Raw genomic sequence first — 23033 nt, 5'->3', positions numbered from 1 at the left:
ATCATTTCTTTGCCTTTTGTCAATTCACAAAATAATCGTAATCGTAATCGAAAATCGGATTTTGAGAGAAAAAAATCAAGATTTTATTTTTGGGCAAAATCGAACAGCCCTAACTCGGGCACACAGTGATGCTCGACACACGTGTTTTGATGAGCTTTGGCGAGGTTTTGCAATGTGACAAGTCTTTAAAACAAAGTTGGGAGAACCTGGAAGGAGGACATCTCAGCACACATGTTCAAATGTCAAATCAAGTACTTTGGGTGCTTGCTAAAACAATTTAGTAACGCTAAAATTATTCAAGAATGAACGAGGACATGGAGAATATAATCTTGCGTAGTTCCCAAGTTTAATGAGCTATATTTAAGTAACTTTTGTTACTCAAATGTTACTCATGTTGGCTTTGCTAATAGTCAGGGATTTGAAACTAATCAGCCATATGTGTTGCACTAATATGACATCAAATCTGTTGTGCAACCTAGCAACATGATTTTATAGTTTTATCAGTAGGAGTCACTATTATGGCAGGTTTTATAGATTCTAACGCTATGGTTTTCTGTGAAAGTACCATGATTATCTTTCAGTGAAGCATAAGGAAGAATCAAGCATAGCATTGTGTGGTGCGTTAGCACCAGTTCAGGCCGTTGTAATGCAGTGTATTGATCTGATAATAAATTGTGCATTACAGAATACAATAACGTTAAGCAGAGCAGAAGCTGTGCCGCAGCCTACTGAGATGGGAAAGGGGGGGAAGAAAAGGGCTTCTCAACCAAAGTACAAAACTCATGACACCGAAACATTTCTGTGTGATCAGAAACACAGCAGTGGACATGATTTACATAATTTTCATTGGTGTTCATTCTCTTACTGCTAGCCCAGGTGAAGCAACCCACCGGGAAAACTGTCAGCACTCTGATTGTCAGCCTGCCGCAGGGTTTCGTAGCGAAGAGCTTCGGCCTGTATTCTTCAGTGTTACCGTGCTGTAAATTTCCACTTTTCTGTTGATCCATCTCTCCCCCTGCCACAGCTTCAGTGTTCAGTCTTTTATATGAACTCCGTCAGAAGAAAAACTGACCAAAAAACAAACAGAAACAGAAATACTGGATGAACCAGAAAATCTCTTGGACTGGATTTTCCACAGACTGCTTTGTGTTTTCAGTTAAAGCAGAAATAAATCACAACAAATATCAGTTTATACAGTTAAAAGCATTACTTTACATATTCCATCTTCATTTCAAATTGAATATGTGTCTAATGTTTCATTAGTGGGAAGTTAAATGCATTGAACGAGGCCTTTAAGTCAGTTGGTTAAGCTTTATAGCTAACAGCATATAGTAGTTGGGTTGGGTCTGAGTTATTTCACCCTTTCCTTTATTTGACACCTGCAGCACTTTTCATCCAACATGTGCAACTCAAAGTGCTTCACAGAAATGAAACAAAGGTACAAAGGAGATGTACGAGCAAATGTTTTTTATGATTTATGGTTTTATACAAAGGGAATATACATAAAAGGCAGTGTCTTTGAGATGGATGTTCAGTTTATCAACACGTGTTTAGAAAAATCATATAAATATTTAAAACAATGTTTTAAAAGAAAGTTTGCATAATTCCTCCCTCATCATTATTTGATCATATATTTTCTGATCCACGGTGGTTCTGCGAGCAGTACTTGAGTTACACTCGGCAGTAACTATCACGGTTGAAACAGATTATGTTTGCCGGAGGCAAGTCTGTGCACTTCGTCAACACTTACAGTACAATAATCATGAGTATGTAACTAAGATGAGCTGGTACGAGCAACGGCCTCGAACTGCTGCAGACCAGAGTAATCTCATAACCCTTTTATCCACAGATGCTCAAAGATTAACACTCAGAAATGAATCAAATGTTGCTGCCTCATCCTGTAAGGGTCCAACTGTAATATATACAGTTGTGCTGCAGCAACTGAGTATATTGGCTGTAAAAGTTTGTTGCTGTGTGTCTTTATGTCTGAGAGCCACCAACAGATGTATGGTGTTATGGCAACCCCCTGCAAGTACGTCAAGCGAGTGTCTCCAATGTGCAACTGCCATTTCTTGCAGGTAGTTTTGGGACCTTGTAGCTTTTTGCAACTTAATCTTCATTAAAACAAAAGAAAACCAGTATGACACATGGCGAAAGCGCTTACATATTTAATTTTCAGTATTCTGCAATGAGGACCTCTCCTTCTCCCCAGTCCATCTGCTCAGCAAGTTCTCATTGGGCATAGAAAAGGACCAAGACACAAGCATTTAAATTGCAAAGTTACAGTTTATTCCTGTAAATTTTAATTTTATTAGGGCCCGAGCACCTTCAGTGCGAAGGCCCTATTGTATCTGTAGGAATTTTTCTTTCTTTCTTTCTTTCTTTCTTCTGACGAAAGGAAGGCCTTTTTGCCCCCCTAAACGTACCCAAAAAGTCACCAAATTTTGCACGCAAACCAGGCCTTGCGAAAAATTTGATATTTAATGGTTTGCATTATTGGGCGTGGCAAAATGGCTCAACAGCGCCCCCCGGAAAACTTTGTGCCTCAAGCCCCACGATACGGTTTGACGTACATGCACGAAAATCGGTACACACCTGTATCATGTCGCAACTTAAAGAAAAGTCTCTTGGAGTCATGGCCGAAACCGAACAGGATGTCGGCCATTTTGAATTAATCGTGTCATTTTGGCGAAATTCATGCCATTCCTTCGGCAGTTAATACGGCCCGAACCGTAACGTGCACCCAGGTGTGTTATACATCAAAATGTGCGTCTCCATCCTGCGACACCACGCATTACTTTTCTCTTTCAAAAGCGTTACCGTGGCGACGCTAGACGCCAAAAAGCGCGCCCACCCTTCATCTGATTGGTTCAGACAGAAAAAACTTTGTGCCTCAAGCCCCATAATACGGTTTGACGTACATGAATGAAAATCGGTACACACCTGTATCATGTCGCAACTTAAAGAAAAGACTCTTGGCGCCATGGCCGAAACCGAACAGGAAGTCGGCCATTTTGAACATTCTGAATGAATCACGTAATTTTGGAGCAAGATATGCCATTCCTTCGAGAATTAATACGGCCCCAACCGTAACGTGCACCCAGGTGTGTTATACATCAAAATGTGCATCTCCATCCTGCGACTACACGCATTACTTTTCTCTTTCAAAAGTGTTACCGTGGCGACACTAGACGCCAAAAAGCGCGCCCCCCCTTCATCTGATTGGTCCATATTTAATAGTTCCCCAAAAGTCACCAAATTTGGCATGCAAGCCAGGCCTGGCGAAAAATTTGATATTTCATGGTTTGCATTAATGGGCGTGGCAAAATGGCTCAACAGCGCCCCCCGGAAAACTTTGTGCCTCAAGCCCCACAATACGGTTTGACGTACATGCACGAAAATCGCTACACACCTGTATCATGGCACAACTTAAAGAAAAGTCTCTTGGAGCCATGGCCGAAACCGAACAGGATGTCGGCCATTTTGAATAAATTGTGTCATTTTGGCGAAATTTATGCCATTCCTTCGGCAGTTAATTCAGCCCGAACCGTAACGTGCACCCAGGTGTGTTATACATCAAAATGTGCGTCTACATCCTGCGACACCATCCTGCGCCTTTTGGCGACGCTAGACGCCAAAAGGCGCGCCCCCCCTTCATGTGATTGGTCCATATTTGATAGTTCTCCAAAAGTCACCAAATTTTGCATGCAAGCCAGACGTGGCGATAAATTTGATATTTCATGGTTTGCATTAATGGGCGTGGCCTAACGGCTCAACAGCGCCCCCTAGAATACTTTTATCTGCCATAACGTTTGAATGGTTTGACATAGGAAGTTGTGGGTGGTGTCATGGGACTCTGTAATGAGTCCTTAAGCTTCGTTGGCCTTAATTAGCCCCGCCCCTTCTTCTGATTGGTTGTCCCGATTTTCTGCTATAACATTGGAATGGTTTGACATAGGGAGTCGTGGGTGGTGTCATCAGATTCTGTATGGACTCCTTGACCTTCATTGGCCTGAATTAGCTCCGCCCCTTCTTGTCATTGGTTGTCCCTTTTTTCTGCTATAACATTTTAATTGTTTGACATAGGAAGTCGTGGGTGGTGTCATGGGACTCTGTAATGAGTCCTTGACCTTCATTGGCCTGAATTAGCCCCGCCCCTTCTTCTGATTGGTTGTCCCTTTTTTCTGCTATAACTTTTGAATGGTTTGACATAGGAAGTCGTGGGTGGTTTCATGGGACTCTGTATTAAGTCCTTGACCTTCATTGGCCTGAATTAGCCCCGCCCCTTCCTCTGATTGGGTGTCCCGATTTTCTGCTATAACTTTGGAATGGTTTGACATAGAGAGTCGTGGGTGGTGTCATCAGATTCTGTATGGAGTCCTTGACCTTCATTGGCCTGAATTAGCCCCGCCCCTTCTTCTGATTGGTTGTCCCTTTTTTCTGCTATAACTTTTGAATGGTTTGACATAGGGAGTCGTGGGTGGTGTCATCAGATTCTGTATGGACTCCTTGACCTTCATTGGCCTGAGTTAGCTCCGCCCCTTCTTGTCATTGGTTGTCCCTTTTTTCTGCTATAACATTTTAATTGTTTGACATAGGAAGTCGTGGGTGGTGTCATGGGACTCTGTAATGAGTCCTTGACCTTCATTGGCCTGAATTAGCCCCGCCCCTTCCTCTGATTGGGTGTCCCGATTTTCTGCTATAACTTTGGAATGGTTTGACATAGAGAGTCGTGGGTGGTGTCATCAGATTCTGTATGGAGTCCTTGACCTTCATTGGCCTGAATTAGCCCCGCCCCTTCTTCTGATTGGTTGTCCCTTTTTTCTGCTTTAACTTTTGAATGGTTTGACATAGGAAGTCGTGGGTGGTGTCATGGGACTCTGTAATAAGTCCTTGACCTTCATTGGCCTGAATTAGCCCCGCCCCTTCCTCTGATTGGGTGTCCCGATTTTCTGTTATAACTTTGGAATGGTTTGACATAGAGAGTCGTGGGTGGTGTCATCAGATTCTGTATGGAGTCCTTGACCTTCATTGGCCTGAATTAGCCCCGCCCCTTCTTCTGATTGGTTGTCCCTTTTTTCTGCTATAACTTTTGAATGGTTTGACATAGGGAGTCGTGGGTGGTGTCATCAGATTCTGTATGGACTCCTTGACCTTCATTGGCCTGAATTAGCTCCGCCCCTTCTTGTCATTGGTTGTCCCTTTTTTCTGCTATAACATTTTAATTGTTTGACATAGGAAGTCGTGGGTGGTGTCATGGGACTCTGTAATGAGTCCTTGACCTTCATTGGCCTGAATTAGCCCCGCCCCTTCCTCTGATTGGGTGTCCCGATTTTCTGCTATAACTTTTGAATGGTTTGACATAGGAAGTCGTGGGTGGTGTCATTTCTGATATGCTTATGGGGGGCGGTGGCCGTGAGTGCGAGGGCCCGTTCATCGCTGCTTGCAGCTTTAATTTTATCATTGTACTTGTAATACAAGAAAAGTAATTAATGAATCAGGATTAGCAGGTGAACCGTAAGGGGCATAATCAAGTCCCCCTGGTGTATTTCTCATCAGACTTTTGTTAGTAGAGGTATTTTTCTGTTGACTGTAGAAGTGGGAAAGTAAATTGTCCGTGGTCTTTGAGCTTTGGCTCGTCTTTAGTTTTCCTGACATTTACCTATTACCTCCTTTTTTACCTTTCTCTGTATTAACGGTGCCGCAGGGTAGCAGAGCCAGGGACGGAATGCCATGTCATTTGTTATCTGTACATTTCCCAATTTTCGACAGTAATTATTTACAGTAGTTCCTTAAATTAAATGCAGCCTGTTTGAAATAAAGTCCTCCCTCCCTCCTCCTTCTACAACTGTTTATGTGCTTTCGTTGCCGGAGGCATGAAACTGCACCATCACCTTCAGTTCTCTCTTAATGTTTTTTTGCACACAGTCAAAGCAAGAAGTTAACGTAGACGCAGGAAAAAAACACCTGACTGATGGGGAAATGTCTTTCAAAAAAACTATGCAGGCCCCCTTTGTGTAGGATGGTCTTCCCATCAGGATACCTCTGGAAACCTTATATTCCTTCTTAGTGATGTTAACATGTGAAAAACACTAAAGTGTGCCTTTGTGTGAGGATTTGAGCCACTGGAGACGAAGGTCTAAAAACTGACAATAATACACAAAGAGAATGCAATAAAACAGTATTTGTTTTAAATGTTTTTTTCTTCCACTGCTGTTTCCAATGGGAAGGCAACAGGTGGCTTGCAGATATGGTGTTATCTCTTCAATCTCCTAAAGTCACTTGCTAAACCATGAAGGCCTTTTTCACAGGTATTTAGAGATTTTAGAGATGCTTCTGAGAGGAAGGAGGATATTTTTCTCAGCTAAAAGACATTGAGTCTGATTTCAAAGTCATTGGACCTGTATTAGAGCTCAGTAGACTGACTGCAGTTGTTTATAGAGTACTTTATAGCTATTCGATTTGTTTTTGCATTTGTATAATTAGTATAATAACTACCACCTCCAAGGACTCTCTTCAAGTCCCCTATAATGAGTTCTTTTACTGTATTTTGATGAAGTAATGACTCTGTTGTGCTTTGTTTAGCAATTAAAGCACGACAAAGGTAAAATAGAACAGAGAAAACAAATAATTCTGAGAACTGTTAAGTTTAAAAGCATTTACATTATAAAATGTGCTACTTATGTTCAAAGATGCATTCGTAGGAATTCTTGAAATGTTCTTTCACCATTTCAAACTGATTATAATGTGCATCATTTCCAAGTGAAATTTAAATATTGTCCAAAACAGTTGCCACCAATTATGGTGGTAAACTGTAGTGAATTTAATTTCATCAGGGGAGACTACCTTTTTTCATGCTGTGTACTCTGTCCCCCCAGTGTTGGCACTGCTTCACATGTTTCATTTCTTTAATATATGTGAATTGAATCATGTATAATAGAAAAAAAAAATGGTTCCAGTGGTCATGATATAAGTCTTCTGAAAGAGTCACTGTAGAGGTTTATTACTGTGGGCAGGAAGGGTCTCCCGTAGCGGTCTGTGTTGCAGCAGATCTGAAGAAACCTCTGACTGAAGATGCTGTGGTGCTGAATCTTTACAAATGCTAAAGAACCTGAGCTTCCTTAAGAAGTAAAGTCTGCTCAGTCCTTTCTTACAAACAGCATCGGTGTTGCATCTCCAGTCCAGTCTGTTGTCCAGGTGAACACCGAGGTATTTATACCCCTCCACCACCTCCACTTCTTTTCCTATGATGGAAAAACTATTCGACTTAATCCTGGCTCTCTGAAAGTCCAGTCACCTGCTTTTTCCTCTGGAAGTCTGAGGTGTACCACGTAAAGAGAAATAGTGAGAGTCTCGTCCCCTGTGGGGCTCCTGTGCTGCTGACCACCTGTTCAGATGCACGGCCATTCAGTCTCGCAAACTGTCGTCTGTTTGTCAGGTAATCAGTTATACAGGTAATTATGGAGGCATCCACCTGTGTCTTCCAGAGTTTCTTACGTAGTAGAAATCAAAGAACGTCGTCCTCCCAGTACTGCCTGCTTTGTCCAGATGACTGTGTGTTCATTGTAGCAGGTGTTCACTGAAGCATGGCGTGTTCAACCCCACAACAACAATAAGCAAACTGCAGTGGGTCTTGGAAGGTGCTTGTTTGCTTATTCAGGCCATATACTACGTTTACATGCAGTCAGAATTCGGGTTATTGCTAATATTCCGGTTACTGAAACATTCGGAATATTCCGTTTACATGCGTGAGCAAACAGGGTTATCCCTGTTTACATGGTAATTAATCATTTGGGATATCCCGATCAAACCAGCGACGCGCGGAGAACATCATGACGCAATTACCGTCATTTCCACTTCTTCTTCCTGTATCCAAATTCAAAACAAATGCTGCTTCGCGCACCTTCTCTCTCACCTTCTTGTAAATCTCGCTATCCCGGTACTTTCTACCGTCTACAAATGCCAAAATGTTCATATCCTTCATTAAATTTATAAAATGATTAGTCTCCTCCTCACTCCAAAAGTGTGACGTGGTCTTGCGTTTCTCCATGTTTGTAAGAACTTCCTGGACTCAAAAGACCAAGATTCCTTGTGAAAAGAACATGCGCAGAAAACAAATTCATGTTCCTTTTGATGGGGATATTCCGCTTGGCGTTTACATGACCAAATATTCGGGTTATAAAAGGAGTAACCCAGGGGTCATATTCGTGTTTTTAAAAACCGGAATATGAGCAAATTCCGGTTATTCAAAGGGGTTATTGGTGTTTACATGGCCGTGCAAAAGCGGGTTTTTGCTAATATTCCGGTTTTAAAAGGGTTATTGACTGCATGTAAACGCAGTCATAGACGTCTCTCCAGTTCTTTCATGATGTGTGATGTTAGGGCTACAGGTCTGTAGTTATTGGAGAAGAAGGATGAGATCCTTTTGGTGGTGGAACAAGGTGGGATTTAGTGATGCACCGATTGTTCGGTAACCGAAATAGTTCGGCCGAAAATGGCAAAAAAACACTTTCGGTGTTCGGTGGAATAAGTGGGAAAAAAACCGAACAATTAATAACGGCGTTGTAATAGGATAAGGAAATAGACTGGCCGCTCCGTAACTGTTGCGCGCCACAAACATAAATAGTTGGCCAACCAAAAAACTAACCACATAAGAATTTGACCTAACATTCACCAGCAGGTGTAACCAAAACAACATAAATCAATCTATTACAGGTGCGTTTAGATGAGGAAATCAAACAGCGAAGAGCGTGGAGTGAAGTGGTGCGGTGCAAACATGTCAGCAGTGTGGAAGTATTTTAGAGTGGCAGAGAATAATACAAGAATGGCTGTTTGCAATGAATGTTCTGCTCAAATATCTAGAGGGGGCACATCTGCAAAGTCTTTCAGCTACAAGTTTGATTTATCATTTGAAATGATAAAAAACCCTGAGCGCTTTAATGCATTTTTATTGTTTTAAGGCCTATGTTACAATGTTCAGTCAGTTAAGCCTAACGTAAGCTCAAAGATGGCCAAAAATGTATTTTGCTAATTTATTTATTTTAAGTTATTGTTCTTTGCTGGTATAATGTCTGCTGGAATATTTAAGATATACTGGGAAATTAAAAAATGTTTTTTATGTTCAACAAATGTTTTCTACCTTGTAATTTTGTAAAAGATTTTTTTCTTTTAAAAACATGCCTAAATCACATTTATTTGATTTATGCAATGGTGAAAAAATTGGCAAAATAAATGAAAAACTGCGAAGAACCATGTTCGGTATTGTTCGGTATTCGGCCAAGTGTTTATTATTATTTTCGGTTTCGGTTTCGGCCACAAATTTTCATTTCGGTGCATCACTAGTGGGATGTCTACACCACTCAAACCTTCACCCGGCTTAGGCTGATGTTGAGAGGCTGCTGGAGAATCCCACGTAGCTGGTCCAAACAGGCTTTGAGGAAGCTTTCAGCGGACGCCTCCGCGATAGACCTGCAGCGTGGTTCTGGTTCTGTCTCTCCGGTTCTCTCTTCACCTGACTGCTAAAGGCAAACAGGTGGGAGCTTCTCCTGATGTGGTTGGAGTTTATTTTTTTTATATTTTGAGACGATTGAGAAGTACCAAGATCCAACTTTCAGTGGTTTTTGTACTGACCTGAATATTTCTTTCTCAATCTCTGAAGGTTCTTCCTTTCTTAAGATGATCTTTGCCTGAAGTATTTAGAGTGTACAGTAGCTTAAACTGACTGAACAACATGCTGCATTAGAAAAATGGCCTCAAAGCTTAGTTGGGCTGGGCGGTACTGAAATATAATCTTGCTCCGAGAAGAGGACACTGATTATAATTGCTTTTCTCAACTATTTCCACTTTGTTTCACATTAAAACATTTAGGACAGCTGAACAGCTTATGACTTCGCCTGGGAAAGAAAAAAGTTCAAACACTGAAAATGACCCGTTGCAGTCGTACCAGTAACTCGATTTCACCCCGTAAGAACTGAACTCCTGGGTAATGCATCATTATCTTTCCAGAATGAGACGATGTCAGTCTCGGCTCCAACAGAAATCGGACTATTCAGAAGACGATTAACTAAGGTCGGGCTTGCTGAGCTCTGCCTGTCAGGAATCCTCTTTTCAGGAGGTGTCTTCCCTTGTAATTAATGGTCTTTGTTGCTCTGAACTAATTACAGCCTTTTAGAGTTATGCTGGATGCAGAACTACTCTACAGGAACAAAAGTTTAAAATTAGATGGGTGGAAAATGGCATTCTATGGCTGCTTTAACTTAGATTAGTTAGTTCTTTGGTCATTAAGAGTAAGTTAAAGAACTAGAGCGATTGAGAAATCCAAATACGGTAATTGTCTGGCTCCTTGAACTCGCACTAAATGCCTCATTTCAGATGTTGTTTGCTCACTGGCCTTTATGCGTTAAACTTCAAAGGCTCTTGTAGGCGGGAGATGGAGGGGGCAGGATAAGAGCATTTGGTCAAATTGGGATAACGGTACAAGGCCACTTACAATGTAATGCTTGATATAATACAGCCAAAGATGCATTTCTGAGTAAGTATGCACTTTTAGGTCCAACAGTAGTTGGAAACAATATTTATTGTAAAACGTATTAAAGTTACAGTTTTATAATGACTATGGGCTTAAAGTGCACAGTATTCACTTACACTTTATGGTATTCCCTTTCAAATTGGAGGAGAATATTTAAGAATTACAGCTCTTTATGTAGATGTCTTATTTTCGGGGCCCCACTTTTAATTGGACAATTAACTCACAAGCTGTTGCAGCTCACAATATAAATACACACCTTTTGAACGTCTAGGTCTGTCCAGACCTTTGACTGGTGCTGCCAGAGACACTGGGCACTACCCCAACTACCATTATCTAGGTGGGGTGAGCCTTCTTGTTGGCTGTATTATGTTTCTGTATGATTTATGGCTCTGTCCATGTGCATCTGCTACATTAATAAACATTGAGTATCACAGGGATCACTGCTGTGAGTCAGATTAGTTTGGAGAGCATCGTTTTGGTGATTGCCTTTTCATGCCATTTGCAAGACTCATCAACCTGCGTGTCGGTTTTTTGATTTCAAAGACGTGTCATCTTTCAGCTTTTTACTTGAGCATACGGAAGATGAAAGGAAACAAAATGAACAACAAAAAATGCACTTAGATTGACAATTTCATGAAGTTGAATTTCAGAGGTTGCCATGGTAACAAGGGAGCGATACAAGACAATGTTTGGAGTCGCTCTCTAAAATCTTTTTTTTTCCCCACACCTGCCCCAAAGATATATCTGAGAGGAGGTGAGAAAATCCTTCAATTAAAACGGCGATGATGCGTCATTTTGCCTTCTAGCATTGTTTCACTTTTTTATAACAAATGCATCAAGACAAATCACAGAAAAAGGAGTCGTACAGGGAGACATCAAATAGTGCAAAAACCCCCTAGGACCGAATTACACTTGCAGGGACTCAGATCTATCATCACCAGAGGGGACTGCTGATGGCCTGACTGACATTTACATTCAAGCAACATGCAGAATGTAAGTTTCTGTCATATTCAAATGAGTTTTGCATGCTGAGATCTAAATGTCATTATTGTTGTTTGAGGAGAAAAATAATGTTTCACCATAGGTGTACCATGTTATAATCAAACGTAATATAATTACACCTGCAGGACGTAAATTCAATAATCAATTCAATTTGATGACCACTTGGAGTAAATGTCTACTTAGAGAGCCATATTTTATGTTAAGAATGTATTCTGTATTTATAATGTGAGATCATTGCTCACTTTTATTTCACATGCTTAATGATCCATAATGGCTCAAATGTATTCATGAATACATATCCACTTTTCTTTATTATGTCAAGCTGACTTAACACCTGGATATTCATAAGATTTTTGACTGAAAAACCTCTAGCACTTGCAATGGCATTTGCCTTTGTTCATCGTTGAATTTAAGCCTTGATTATGTTTCACCAAATGCCTAACAAGATTGGTCCCCTGCATGGATATCTTTCGAGACAGTTGTAGTGTTATGTTTAATAACGTTTTCATGCAGGGCACAGCAAGATCAGGGCGTCGCATTCACGTTCACATGTCGCATTCACATGTGAGTGTGGGTGCATGTGTGGCTGTTGGTTTTTTATTATGTTTTATTATGTGGCCCTGCAATCTGCAATGAACTGGCGACCTGTCCAGGGTGTTTCCCCCCTGACTTTCAGCTGCAATGACGCGGGATCGGCTCCAGTAGACCCCCATCACCCTGTACAGGGTTAATCTGGTATAGAAAATGGAAGGATGGACAGGTTTGCTGTCCTCAAGTTCTAGATTTGGGCTGACAGTTTATACATGATATATACTAATTATGTCTTACCCCGTGTCAATATTTAACAAAAAACCTTGCCAACGGAACGTTCTGCATTTAATTTTTTTTTTAATTTTTATTTTTTATTTATTTATTTATTTAAAATGGGACAGTGCATATTAATGAACATTCACATGTAAATATGCCAGATTATAGCCTAAGGCTAATTTCCATCTGTAGTCCCCTGGCAGGTTGATGGTAACATGAACATAAACGAATCAGAAAAAACAAAGACAGAAACACATAATACCACAACACAACACGAAAATCAGTACAAAGAATAAAAACAGGAGACCAACGACCAGTGTGTAAACGAGTCTAAACAGTAGAGTACAGTTATAGTGGATATATGTTGTGTTTATATTTTAAAGTGCTTAGTGCGAGGAGATAAATTATATTGCACGGGAACCAAAATGGAGTATACATATTGCACAAAACCCGTCGTTAATATAAAGTGCATAATCAAATTGCACATTGCTCTACCGTATCTCCACTAATTGTATTTAATATATACATATGTATATATACACATATATATACACACATACGCATGTACAGTACGTACACACACACATATACACACATATATATACATACACCTACACACACATATCCATACCCATGTCTACATACCCCAGACAAGCCCAATCTGAATTATGCATGATCACAGGTTTGGTTGCCTCTTAACCACATCTTCAAGTGTTTCTAATTTTAATTTGTGCTGTTCTACAGTACACCAGTGGACACGTTGGTACAGGCTAAAATATTTGACTTTTTTACAGTGAGAAGAGCGGAAATTAATGTAATTATCATCTTTACAACCCTCCTTTTTTTGGAAGTTATCACACACTAAACTGCACATCTTTACTGGTATGTGAATTAGCGCAAACCACAGTGGAAAGGCCACAAATGCACAGCTTGAAGTGTGGGAGGATGAGTTCTTATGTAATAACTATTTTGTGAGTCTCAAGTCACAGGTAACCCGGTGCCATTTATGTCAAAACCTTTTGTCAAAATGTGATAAATAGGCCACATATTTGCCACAAATAGGAACGCACACATTTTTTGTAGAACATTTCGGTTCTGTCATTTATTGGCTGTCTATGGGAAATGTACACGCACGGTTTCCTGGCAATGGGCTCCGTGTTTTCCTGTTCACAACTGTGCACAGCTGCCTGATACTTGATGTGACTTTCAGATTGTGAGTGTTAAAAGATTTTTAAAATTGGGTAGCAGAGATGCTTTCACCAGTGAAAATGGCTCAGGGGAAATGCAAAGTAAAATTTTTGGATGCAGACAGCGATGTAGAAGTGAGGATGGAGAGCACGCGAGAGGAGTGTGCCAGGAGCACTGACTGCCAAATCTTGTGACTCTTGTGGAGACGTTTCAACATGTCAGTTTTTACTGAGCGGTGTCTTTAAGATGAAGCACAAAATTATAATTTTATGGGATTTTTTTTTCTTTTTTCTATTTCTTGTTTATTCCTAATTTTAATATGCGTGTAGTCATCCATTGTTAGTGACCACATAAATGTACGTTTACAAAGCTTATTTTGTGTGTGTGTGTACTGAAGGCCAGATCCTAACCCTGACTTAGATCCTGCTCATTAGGTTAATCAATGCGATAGTAGGTTATGACTAATATTTTGCCTGGGCCATTGTGGGAAGGGCTTTGTCAAACATTGTAAATATCAAAAGCATGCAGTCCTACAGTCCTGGGCTGGGGGGCACACGAGGTAATATAGTGGTATATTCAAGACTTTGCTTAACTTCCTTCTCGACAGAATACTTGTCATCAAATATCAGTATGTCCTGGAAGGCATGTATGAAAAAGGCTGATATGACAAGTGCCCCGTTTCACTAGTCCATGCCTCAAAGTGGGGCCAAACTAATAACCCTGCTCTCTGTGGGGCAAACATAAGGTTGCCTCTGGTTTGATACACTGTCGTAATCACATGGTACACTCACACAGAATTACAGACTTCTGCAAACTGCCTAGAGACTCCTGGGGATAAAAAAAAGAAAAGAAAAGGAGGGGGGAACTCATCACACTGGAGGAACACAATCTCTATCTGATCTGTCCAAGCAACACTACTATAAATCTACAGGAGACTGTACTTTTTTTTTCTTTCTTCTTCAGTCTTTTTTTTTTTTTTGGCCTCACTATACAGTAGCACGAATCAAAGGAAGTCCAGTTATGCTTGGTTAACGTTGCTTTATGATTATGCTGAAGGGAGGATAAATAAAAAATTAAATATAACTTTAGCTTTATTTTAATGAAGTAGTGTACGTGCAGATGAATTGTCAATAAATGATCCTAAACTGGAAAGGTTACCATAAGATGCTGTACTCTTTTTTTTTTTTTTTTTTTTTTTTACTCATTGTTGCCATAGCATATAAAACAGATACAACAGTGCTCTTTTATTCCATCCATGCATACCTGCTCCTTCCTATTCTGGATCACAGGGGGTTTCCTACGACGGAGTATTAGGGCCAAACAAAAAAAACAAAAAAAGGAAATTACGAGAATAAAGTCATAATGTAATGAGAATAAAGTCGTAAAATTATGAGAATAAAGTCATAATATTACGAGAATAAAGTCGTAATATTACGAGAATAAAGTTGTAATATATTATAAATATATAAATATAACTTCACAAGATGCTCAATATTCTTCATTTTAACACAGGGAGAAGATGCTCTTCCTGTTAGAGTTCTCATAAATTACCACTTTATTTTCATAATATTATGACTTTATTCTCATAAATTACCACTTTATTCATTACGACTTTATTCTCGTAATGTCACAACTTTATTCTCGGAATTTTACGACTTTATTCTCGGAATTGTACGACTTTATTCTCATAATGTTACGACTTTATTCTCATAATGTTACGAATTTATTATCGTAATGTTACGACTTTATTCTCGTAATGTTACGACTTTATTCTCGTAATGTTACGACTTTATTCTCGTAATTTTACGACTTTATTCTCGTAATATTACGACTTTATTCTCGTAATATTACGACTTTATTCTCGTAATATTATGACTTTATTCTATTACGACTTTATTCTCACAATATTACGACTTTATTCTCGTAATTTTACGACTTTATTCTCATCATATTATGACTTTATTCTATAACGAGTTTGTTCTCACAACATTACGACTTTATTCTCGTAATTTTACGACTTTATTCTCATTATATTATGACTTTATTCTCGTAATTTCCAATTTATTTTTGTCTTAGTTTGGCCCTAATACTCCGTCGTAGTTTCCGGAGTCTATCCCAGTGCTCTTTGGGAAAAAGGTTGAAGAGTGCCATTTCACTGCAGAACCACATGTAGATAATTAAGCGCATGTGATCACGCTCACTAATAAGGTCAATTTAGAATCACAAGTTGGTTTAAAATGCATGTTTTTGAATCGGGGGGGGGGCGGGGGAACACCTACCCACCCAAGCACAGAAAAGCCCCAGTTGAGATTGAATGCAGAACCTTCCAGCTGTGAGGCAACAGTGACTATTGCGTTGCTTTGATTACTTTTGATCCATCTTGGTTTTATTTTTCACATTTCAGAGGTGTTTTTGGCCTATAAAGCAAAGCACAATGTAACAATTGCTAAAGAATTTCTAAAACACGGTCTGGAAAAATCAATTCTACATTGATGGATTTATTGAGCGAACTTGTACTATCAGTCATGCTTGTGAGCTTCTTGGGTGTTGACTTCTGTCATTGTCTATTACCTTGAAGTCCTCCCAGCCCTTGTTTTTTTTTCTTTTCCCACCATCTATACACTGCATGTTCCAAACTCGGTGATAATTGCATCCCAACACCTAGTGTGGAATAACAATTCACTTGAGTCCCCAGGGAGTGTTTTCAGTTTGCCTTCATGTTTTTGTCTTTTTCTTTTCACATCCTTTCACACTGGGATAAACACTGTATAGGGTGTTTTTTTTCCTTCTTCCTCTCTACTCACCTCTTAAAGCTCCTTTTTTTCCCCAGTATCCAGCAATTTAAAGCTCTTAGAAATCAACACCTTAAATATTCAACATCTAAGATATTGCATAACAAGCCAATACATTTCCCATCCATCAACTCTATACACTACATTTTTTATTTTCTATATCCTAATGCACTTTTTACATGATTGAGAGTCAAATGAGACTGTCTATCAGTCCGTTATTTCTGTGCCTCTTCCATGTTGACAGATCTTGGATTGTCACCGAGTGTGGACGCAATTAGCTTTTCTTTGTTAATTAAAAAAAATCATTACCACAAAAGCAAAAAAACCTGTTTTGACATCCTTCACTTTTTAAAATGACTCATCCAATGAGAATACAGAGTAATTACAGAGAGAAGGAAAAATGCAAAATAAATAATTAAAACAGAAGATATTTGGGTGTAAACAAGAAATGCAATCTCTTGAGGACACTGGCTCTATTCCCACACCTTATACGTCACTGCAAAACTATAACTGCATTTACACTTTCCTGACAACTGCAAGTGGAAAATAGGTTAAACTTGGTCCTTGGTGTTCTTCAGCTTAGAGGTTATTAGACATCATTTACGAGTCCTGCCCGAGGATGAGACTGCGAATGAGATGCCAGACGCTCCACCTCTGCTCTCTACCGATATGTAACACTTGCCAAACTCATCGTTTAAGTTGTGCATCCACATCAAAGGGTATTAATTTCATAGATTTTGCTTAAAGTTGATATGATACTGTGGTGCAGGATTAATTAATCTGAGTTTTGAAGGCCGAGAAACTTTTAATTTAATTGATGATGTCAAACCTTAGGATGTTAAGACTAAAAAAATATTTTCATGCATTTCCTTTTCTTTTTTTTTTTTAAAGACATTTTTTTGAGGCAGATGCTGACCTGCTTCTAAAAGTGTCCTTTTTCTCTAGTCCTTGGCCTATCTTATCTCTGAATTAAATAAATAAATAAATGGATGGATGGGGAAAAAGTAAAAGTGTCAGTATTCACATTATACTCCACAGAATAAGTTAATCCTTGGTTTTGTTCACTTAAAGGTAGAGACTAGAAAAGTGGAGGACTGATTTTAAGGGTTAGTGTCAACTCTCTATCTTCTGTTCACCATCTTAACAGACTTCCTTGCAGGTCATGGATAAAGAGTTTTAGTCCCGAAGTAGTTTTTGGAGTAACATGACTTTAAATATTTCATCTCCCATTCAAAGTACTTTCTTCAGCAATCTTTATACATTCATAAATTCTCTTCTTAGTGTTTAAGTAATTCCTCCTCAGTTTGTGTTAAAGCTTGTGTGGATCCTAATGTCTTAGTAGAAAAATACAATAACTGTGGTCAAACTGTAGCTTTATTTAGGAGATATGCCACAGTAAAGCATGGGTATGTCACATGTTTAATTTCACATGTAAATGGAAGGTACTGTCTGTATAAGCACGATCATTCAGAACAATGTTTTCAATATACCCATATGTTCACATTTTACATGGTTTATTGCTTTTGTTTATTTCGAACATGTATAAAAAACAAGAAAAAAGATAAGAAAACAAATACAGGTGGGTATTCAACCACATGAAGAAAAAAACAACAGCATGAAAACACATATTTCAGTTACATGTTCGAAAAGGAGTGGGGGGAAGTATAAACTTATTTAATATCACCCCCTTTCCACAATTAAACATAAATTATATGTCTGTATTTACTTTTTATACTATACACTAATTTGTATTCATATATATCATTTTTACAAAAATAACCTGTTTAATACCAGATGTAAGCTCTATCATAAATATAACTATGATATAAATATAATACGTATATATAAGTATATAAACATACAAAGACAACATGAAGAAATAGCAGAACACACACAGCTCGTGATCTTTAAACACAGTCTTCACTTTTATACCTCAAATAAACTATTTCTTTATATTTCTTCTTAAATTGTTTTATGTTTGTACATTCTTTTAACTCCAAATTCAAACTATTCCACAGTTTAATTCCACAAACTGATACACAAAAACTTATTTTGTTGTACGCACAAATAAAGATTTGAAGTTTAGGTTACCCCTTAAATTATAATGGTTGAGTGACGCTTTTCATTTTGATTTGCATTTTCTTGTCTAAAGAAGCTGCTCCCTTCTGGGTGGGAAATGCAGCTTGAATATCTAATGTTTACTTGCTTTCTCTGACAGTTTTTTCAGTATGCACAAGATCCAAGCCTTAATGATGTGTATTCTTCTTTCTTCTAATAATAACGCCTTTGAATTAAGTAGATAATGGTCTACACCACTGTGCAAGTGTGCAAGCATCCCAGTAGCACAATGCCATGTGGTATTTTATTTATTTTTTTGTATATGGTCAGCAGATAACAGTTGTTGATCTATTTTGACATATTGCTCCCTCTAGACAAATGCTGCTGTCTTTTAGTGCAGGGATCCTTTTACAAGACACTTGACAGATTTTTTTTCTAAGTCAATAAAGATAAGAATTGAATCGTAACTTATCATAAAATGCAGTTTCTCGGTTCGTCCCTCCCCTGGGGTTGCTTTAAGCCAGTGGGGCCTCTACAGCTGCTCTGACCTCCTCCTTGTGCTTTTTTTTTTTCTTTTTTTGTCCTGCAGAACAAGATAATTCTGGACCCCCTGACATTCAGCGAGGCTCGTTTCAGGCCTTCACTGGAGGAACGCTTGGAGAGCATCATCAGCGGTGCGGCGTTAATGGCTGACTCTTCATGCACACGTGACGACCGCCGTGAACGCATCGTGGCTGAATGCAACGCTGTTCGACAGGCCCTTCAAGACTTGTTGAGCGAGTACATGAACAATGTGAGTTCACCCATTTTATTCAAAACTTATTTTCTGATGCGGTTTTGCTTTGTGTGTGTGTACTTGTTTGACATCACGTACGCTGCCGCGCTACACTATAGCAGCTTTATTGTGTCTTTGTGAACGCGTTCAGACATTTCTGTCTGTAGGTGGTGAACAAAACCATCCCCTAGTACACATCTCTATACTTTTGTCATATCAGGTAGGTATTGCTGCTCTGTTTTTCTTGCACTGTTTCTCCCACCGTCGTTCTTACAGACACTTTTTCTTTATCTGTTTTGAGGGCATAAGAACAGAACTCTCACTCGCTGTGCAGATTAGAAATCCTGCCGAGACATATTTGGGATATTGAGCTATATAAATGGATTTGATGACAGAAAGAAGGAGCTGTCCATGGTGCTACACGTTAATGGAAAGTGCAAAGTCTACATCAAGTAGAATATGTTCGAAATTTCCCCGCATTCATTTTTGCTTTATACATCCGAGTACTGAAAACAAGATTGAAGTTGAGAAATAATAGATGGTGCAAGGTGAAGTGTGATATTGATGAAACTCTGCTCGTTGACATGCTGAAAATAGATGTTATAAGCTTCGTGTCTTTTTTTGTTTTCTTCTTTTTTTTCTTGGCACATTGCTCTGTTGATAATCACATAATCCCAGTATATCAAACTATATTAAAGTAAACTATTATCAGACAACCCCAGCTACATGTTTTATAACACACTGTTTTGAAAATTAGAAACAGTACCTTTCCAATATACGGTATAAACATGCAACCGTTTTAATCACCTTTTTGTATCAGTATTGTAAAAAAGGATTTTACTTTCATGCCAAGATCAGAGGTTAAAAACTCTACACCAAGACCAAGACATAATTGCGTCAGTTAGTGTTGAGAAAAAAAAAAATCAACCTCTCACACACGCACACAGACTGCTTTGATACATGTTGCCATGCAGCGAATCTGATCCTTTGGGTCAGCAGTTTTGATTTGTGCATTAGAGAAACGGGTTTGATTAAAGACTTTGAATAGAAGACTTGCTGATCATGGGACCAGCCAAGATGGTGCTTAATCCTCGCACAAGACAGATTTTATATTCTGCTCCAAACCACCTGTTTGTGCACTGTGAGCCAGATGGGCTGTGTTGACCTGCATGATAGCATGAGGCGCTCCTGCAGATTCTCTCACTGACCTTGCACATGGCTTGTATTTTATGTCAATTTTATATGCGCGCTGTTATTTTGTTCTTAGGCACTTGCCATATTTGTTTCAACATCAAAACTTTGGAAAACCAAATCCCAGACTGGCTTCAGAAAGCATTTTACATGCGAGCACTGTACGAGTTGTGCACAGTACTCAGTTGGTTGCAGTCTACAAACTTTTTGTAGATGAGTTGTATCCCATGCACACGATACAAATATTTTGTGGATTTGAGCACATTTGATAGTCAGTGGTAGGGATGGGAATTGATAAGATTTTTCCGATTCCATTTTCGATTCTCTTTAACGATTCGATTCTTTATCAATTCTCTTATCGATTCTCATTTGGAAAAAAGGAGAACAAACAGGTTGATTAGCATCAACTTTGTTTTATATCTTTGAGCAAGAAAAAAAAGGGAGGTCTTAAGACGCCCCAGGCTTGGGCTCCCTGATGGTGCCAGGGGTCCCCACAAAATAATTTGTAATATAAAATATGTATTTAATTTAAAATAATAATAATAAAATAAATATTCTTCTGTAGAAATGAACTAAATACAACAAATTATTCTGTGGCAATTACACAAGAATGTCCAGTAACATGTTCAACACCACAAACTTAGTCACTGCTGGTGACATTCATCTATTCTGGCCTGATACTCTTCCCTGCCTTGTTGAAAGGAGAAGCTAGCGGTAGATGCTCTTTAACTTCTCCCATAGATGAGCTTATGCGCTGCAGCTGTGTCAGGAGCGAGCTCCGCCGTCCGCGTGGCCGAGCGCGCGGCTCTTCCTGCCACACGCCGGCTGACTCCGCGCTCCCAGAGACCGGGTTGCGGAGGAAAGCACCAGCCGAGCCCTAACAGTTTCCTCCCTTTGTTGAAATGTCCACATTGCAAGTATTGTCGACCTGTTGTCATCCTTTTTGGTAAAAATGTAACCAAACTTTCAAGCGTTTATGCCGCTTTGTCCCGCGCGTGCGCGCGTTGCATAACTATGCAACGTGTGTGGTGACGTCATTCGCGCCCACTGGAATCGTTTGCAAAAAACAGGACCCTGGGAACCGGTTCTCAACCAGAACCGGTTCTCGATTCCCATCCCTAGTCAGTGGTATAGATATAAGTAATTGTCCCCCTTTCCATCCCATCGTTTACATTTGTAATGTGCCCGGTTCACATCCACTGCCCAGGTTGGATTATTTTGGCAGCTCCATTTTCAATTCTTGTGATTTTTTTGCTTCCACACAATATGGGCTGTTTCTGAACACCCACATGCTCTCTCCCCCTCTTAAGTCATGGCTGCTTTTTGTTAAAGTAATTGTGCCTTGGTTCATTAGGTCCATGAGCTGTGTTTCAGAGGCTACAGCTGGGAGATTGTTGACAGCCTCTGGCTGTCCAAGCTAAGAACAAAGAGTAAATCATAGAGACACAATGAGCGAAATAGTTTCTTTTTTTTTAAGCTCAACATCCTACTGAGGTTAGAGTTGCAGCTAGAGACAAGGGAAACACAAAACAGGAATAAACTGGATTCCATATGGTATATGACCTTATGATAGCAATACCTTCAATTAGTGCACAGCAAAAAGACGCGCATAGCAAATCGTATTTTGTTGCTTTTTTCATCTAATTAAGAAATCACAAGCTGAGGCACTTAGACCTCATAAACAATCTGTTCTGCTGATGATGATGACTTACAATGTCAGTCCTCGGATATTACAGGTCCAAACTGCTCTATGAAGAAAAATGTATAAAAAAAAAAAAAGAAGAGCTTAAACAGTTCTCATGTTGACTAAACTGGTCGACATTCATTAAGTTAAAGCAGGCAGACACAGTGGTGGTGATGCGAGAGGGGCAGAGTCAGCAGGCTGGCGGAGACGAGCGATAGTCCAGAATGGCCAGGAGGTCAGTCAAGGTCAGAGTGTTACGGCTGGTGGAGCACCATAGATAATCTGGCTCAGGGAAAAGGGAAATGGACCATAGTGCTTATTTACTTGGGAGGTAATGAGGGACGCGAGGCAGCTGAGCAGGTGGTTGTGGGGCAGTTCCACATAAACATTAACAGACTTTTCTGCTTGGAATTTTATAACAATTTAGCCACCGAAACAAATCCGGCAGTGTTTTCTTTGGGTAACACGTATTTGTAGGTGCCTCACTCGTGTTAAAGTTGCGTGAGAAGTAAATAATTTTTCACTTAGGCTAATAATTCTAAGTACACTTTCTTTCTTTATTCCCCCCAAGTTTACTAAAGTAGTGTAAACACACAGTTGCTTTAATGTTTCCTCCTCTGCCTTCATACAGCACCCCCCCTCCCACCCAACACACATATTTTTATACGGCGCTTGAGGCACAGCACAAGGTTAATCAATGTGGTAGCTGGCAATAAATTAGGTTCAAGTGACAGGAGAATGTCCATACCTGTCTCAGATGCTGGTGATCTGTGATTGGTGACAGCAGGCTCGGCTCCCTGGCTGATGCTGAATCATCAGGAGCAGCTGATTTAGTTACGGTAGCTCAGACAGGGCCAATCTATCAATTGATCGGGGGGTGTAATGCATCACTAGCTTGGGTCAAGGGAGCCTGGGCAGAATATAGCCATAGCCAGAAACCATGGCAGTTGGAAAAGGGGGCAACTTTACAAAAAAACTGTGAGCAGCAGAGAGAAAGATTTAGGGAGT

At 39.6% G+C, this 23033-nt stretch overlaps 1 protein-coding gene across 2 annotated transcripts in view; it reads left to right on the top strand.

Moving 5' to 3' along the window:
* The window catches only part of ctnna2 (catenin (cadherin-associated protein), alpha 2), a 375232-nt gene that overhangs the window by 88003 nt on the left and 264196 nt on the right, over positions 1-23033 (top strand). For both annotated transcript variants that reach the window (XM_061741302.1, XM_061741389.1), the window contains exon 7: positions 18965-19168. In XM_061741302.1, coding sequence (XP_061597286.1) covers positions 18965-19168 — 204 coding nt within the window. The remainder of the gene's footprint in view (positions 1-18964; positions 19169-23033) is intronic.

Source organism: Cololabis saira, chromosome 1 (genome assembly GCF_033807715.1).
Source record: "Cololabis saira isolate AMF1-May2022 chromosome 1, fColSai1.1, whole genome shotgun sequence".
Lineage (NCBI taxonomy): Eukaryota > Metazoa > Chordata > Actinopteri > Beloniformes > Belonidae > Cololabis > Cololabis saira.
Note: the sequence above shows the minus strand (reverse complement) of the source record. Positions and strands in the feature narration are given on the sequence as shown.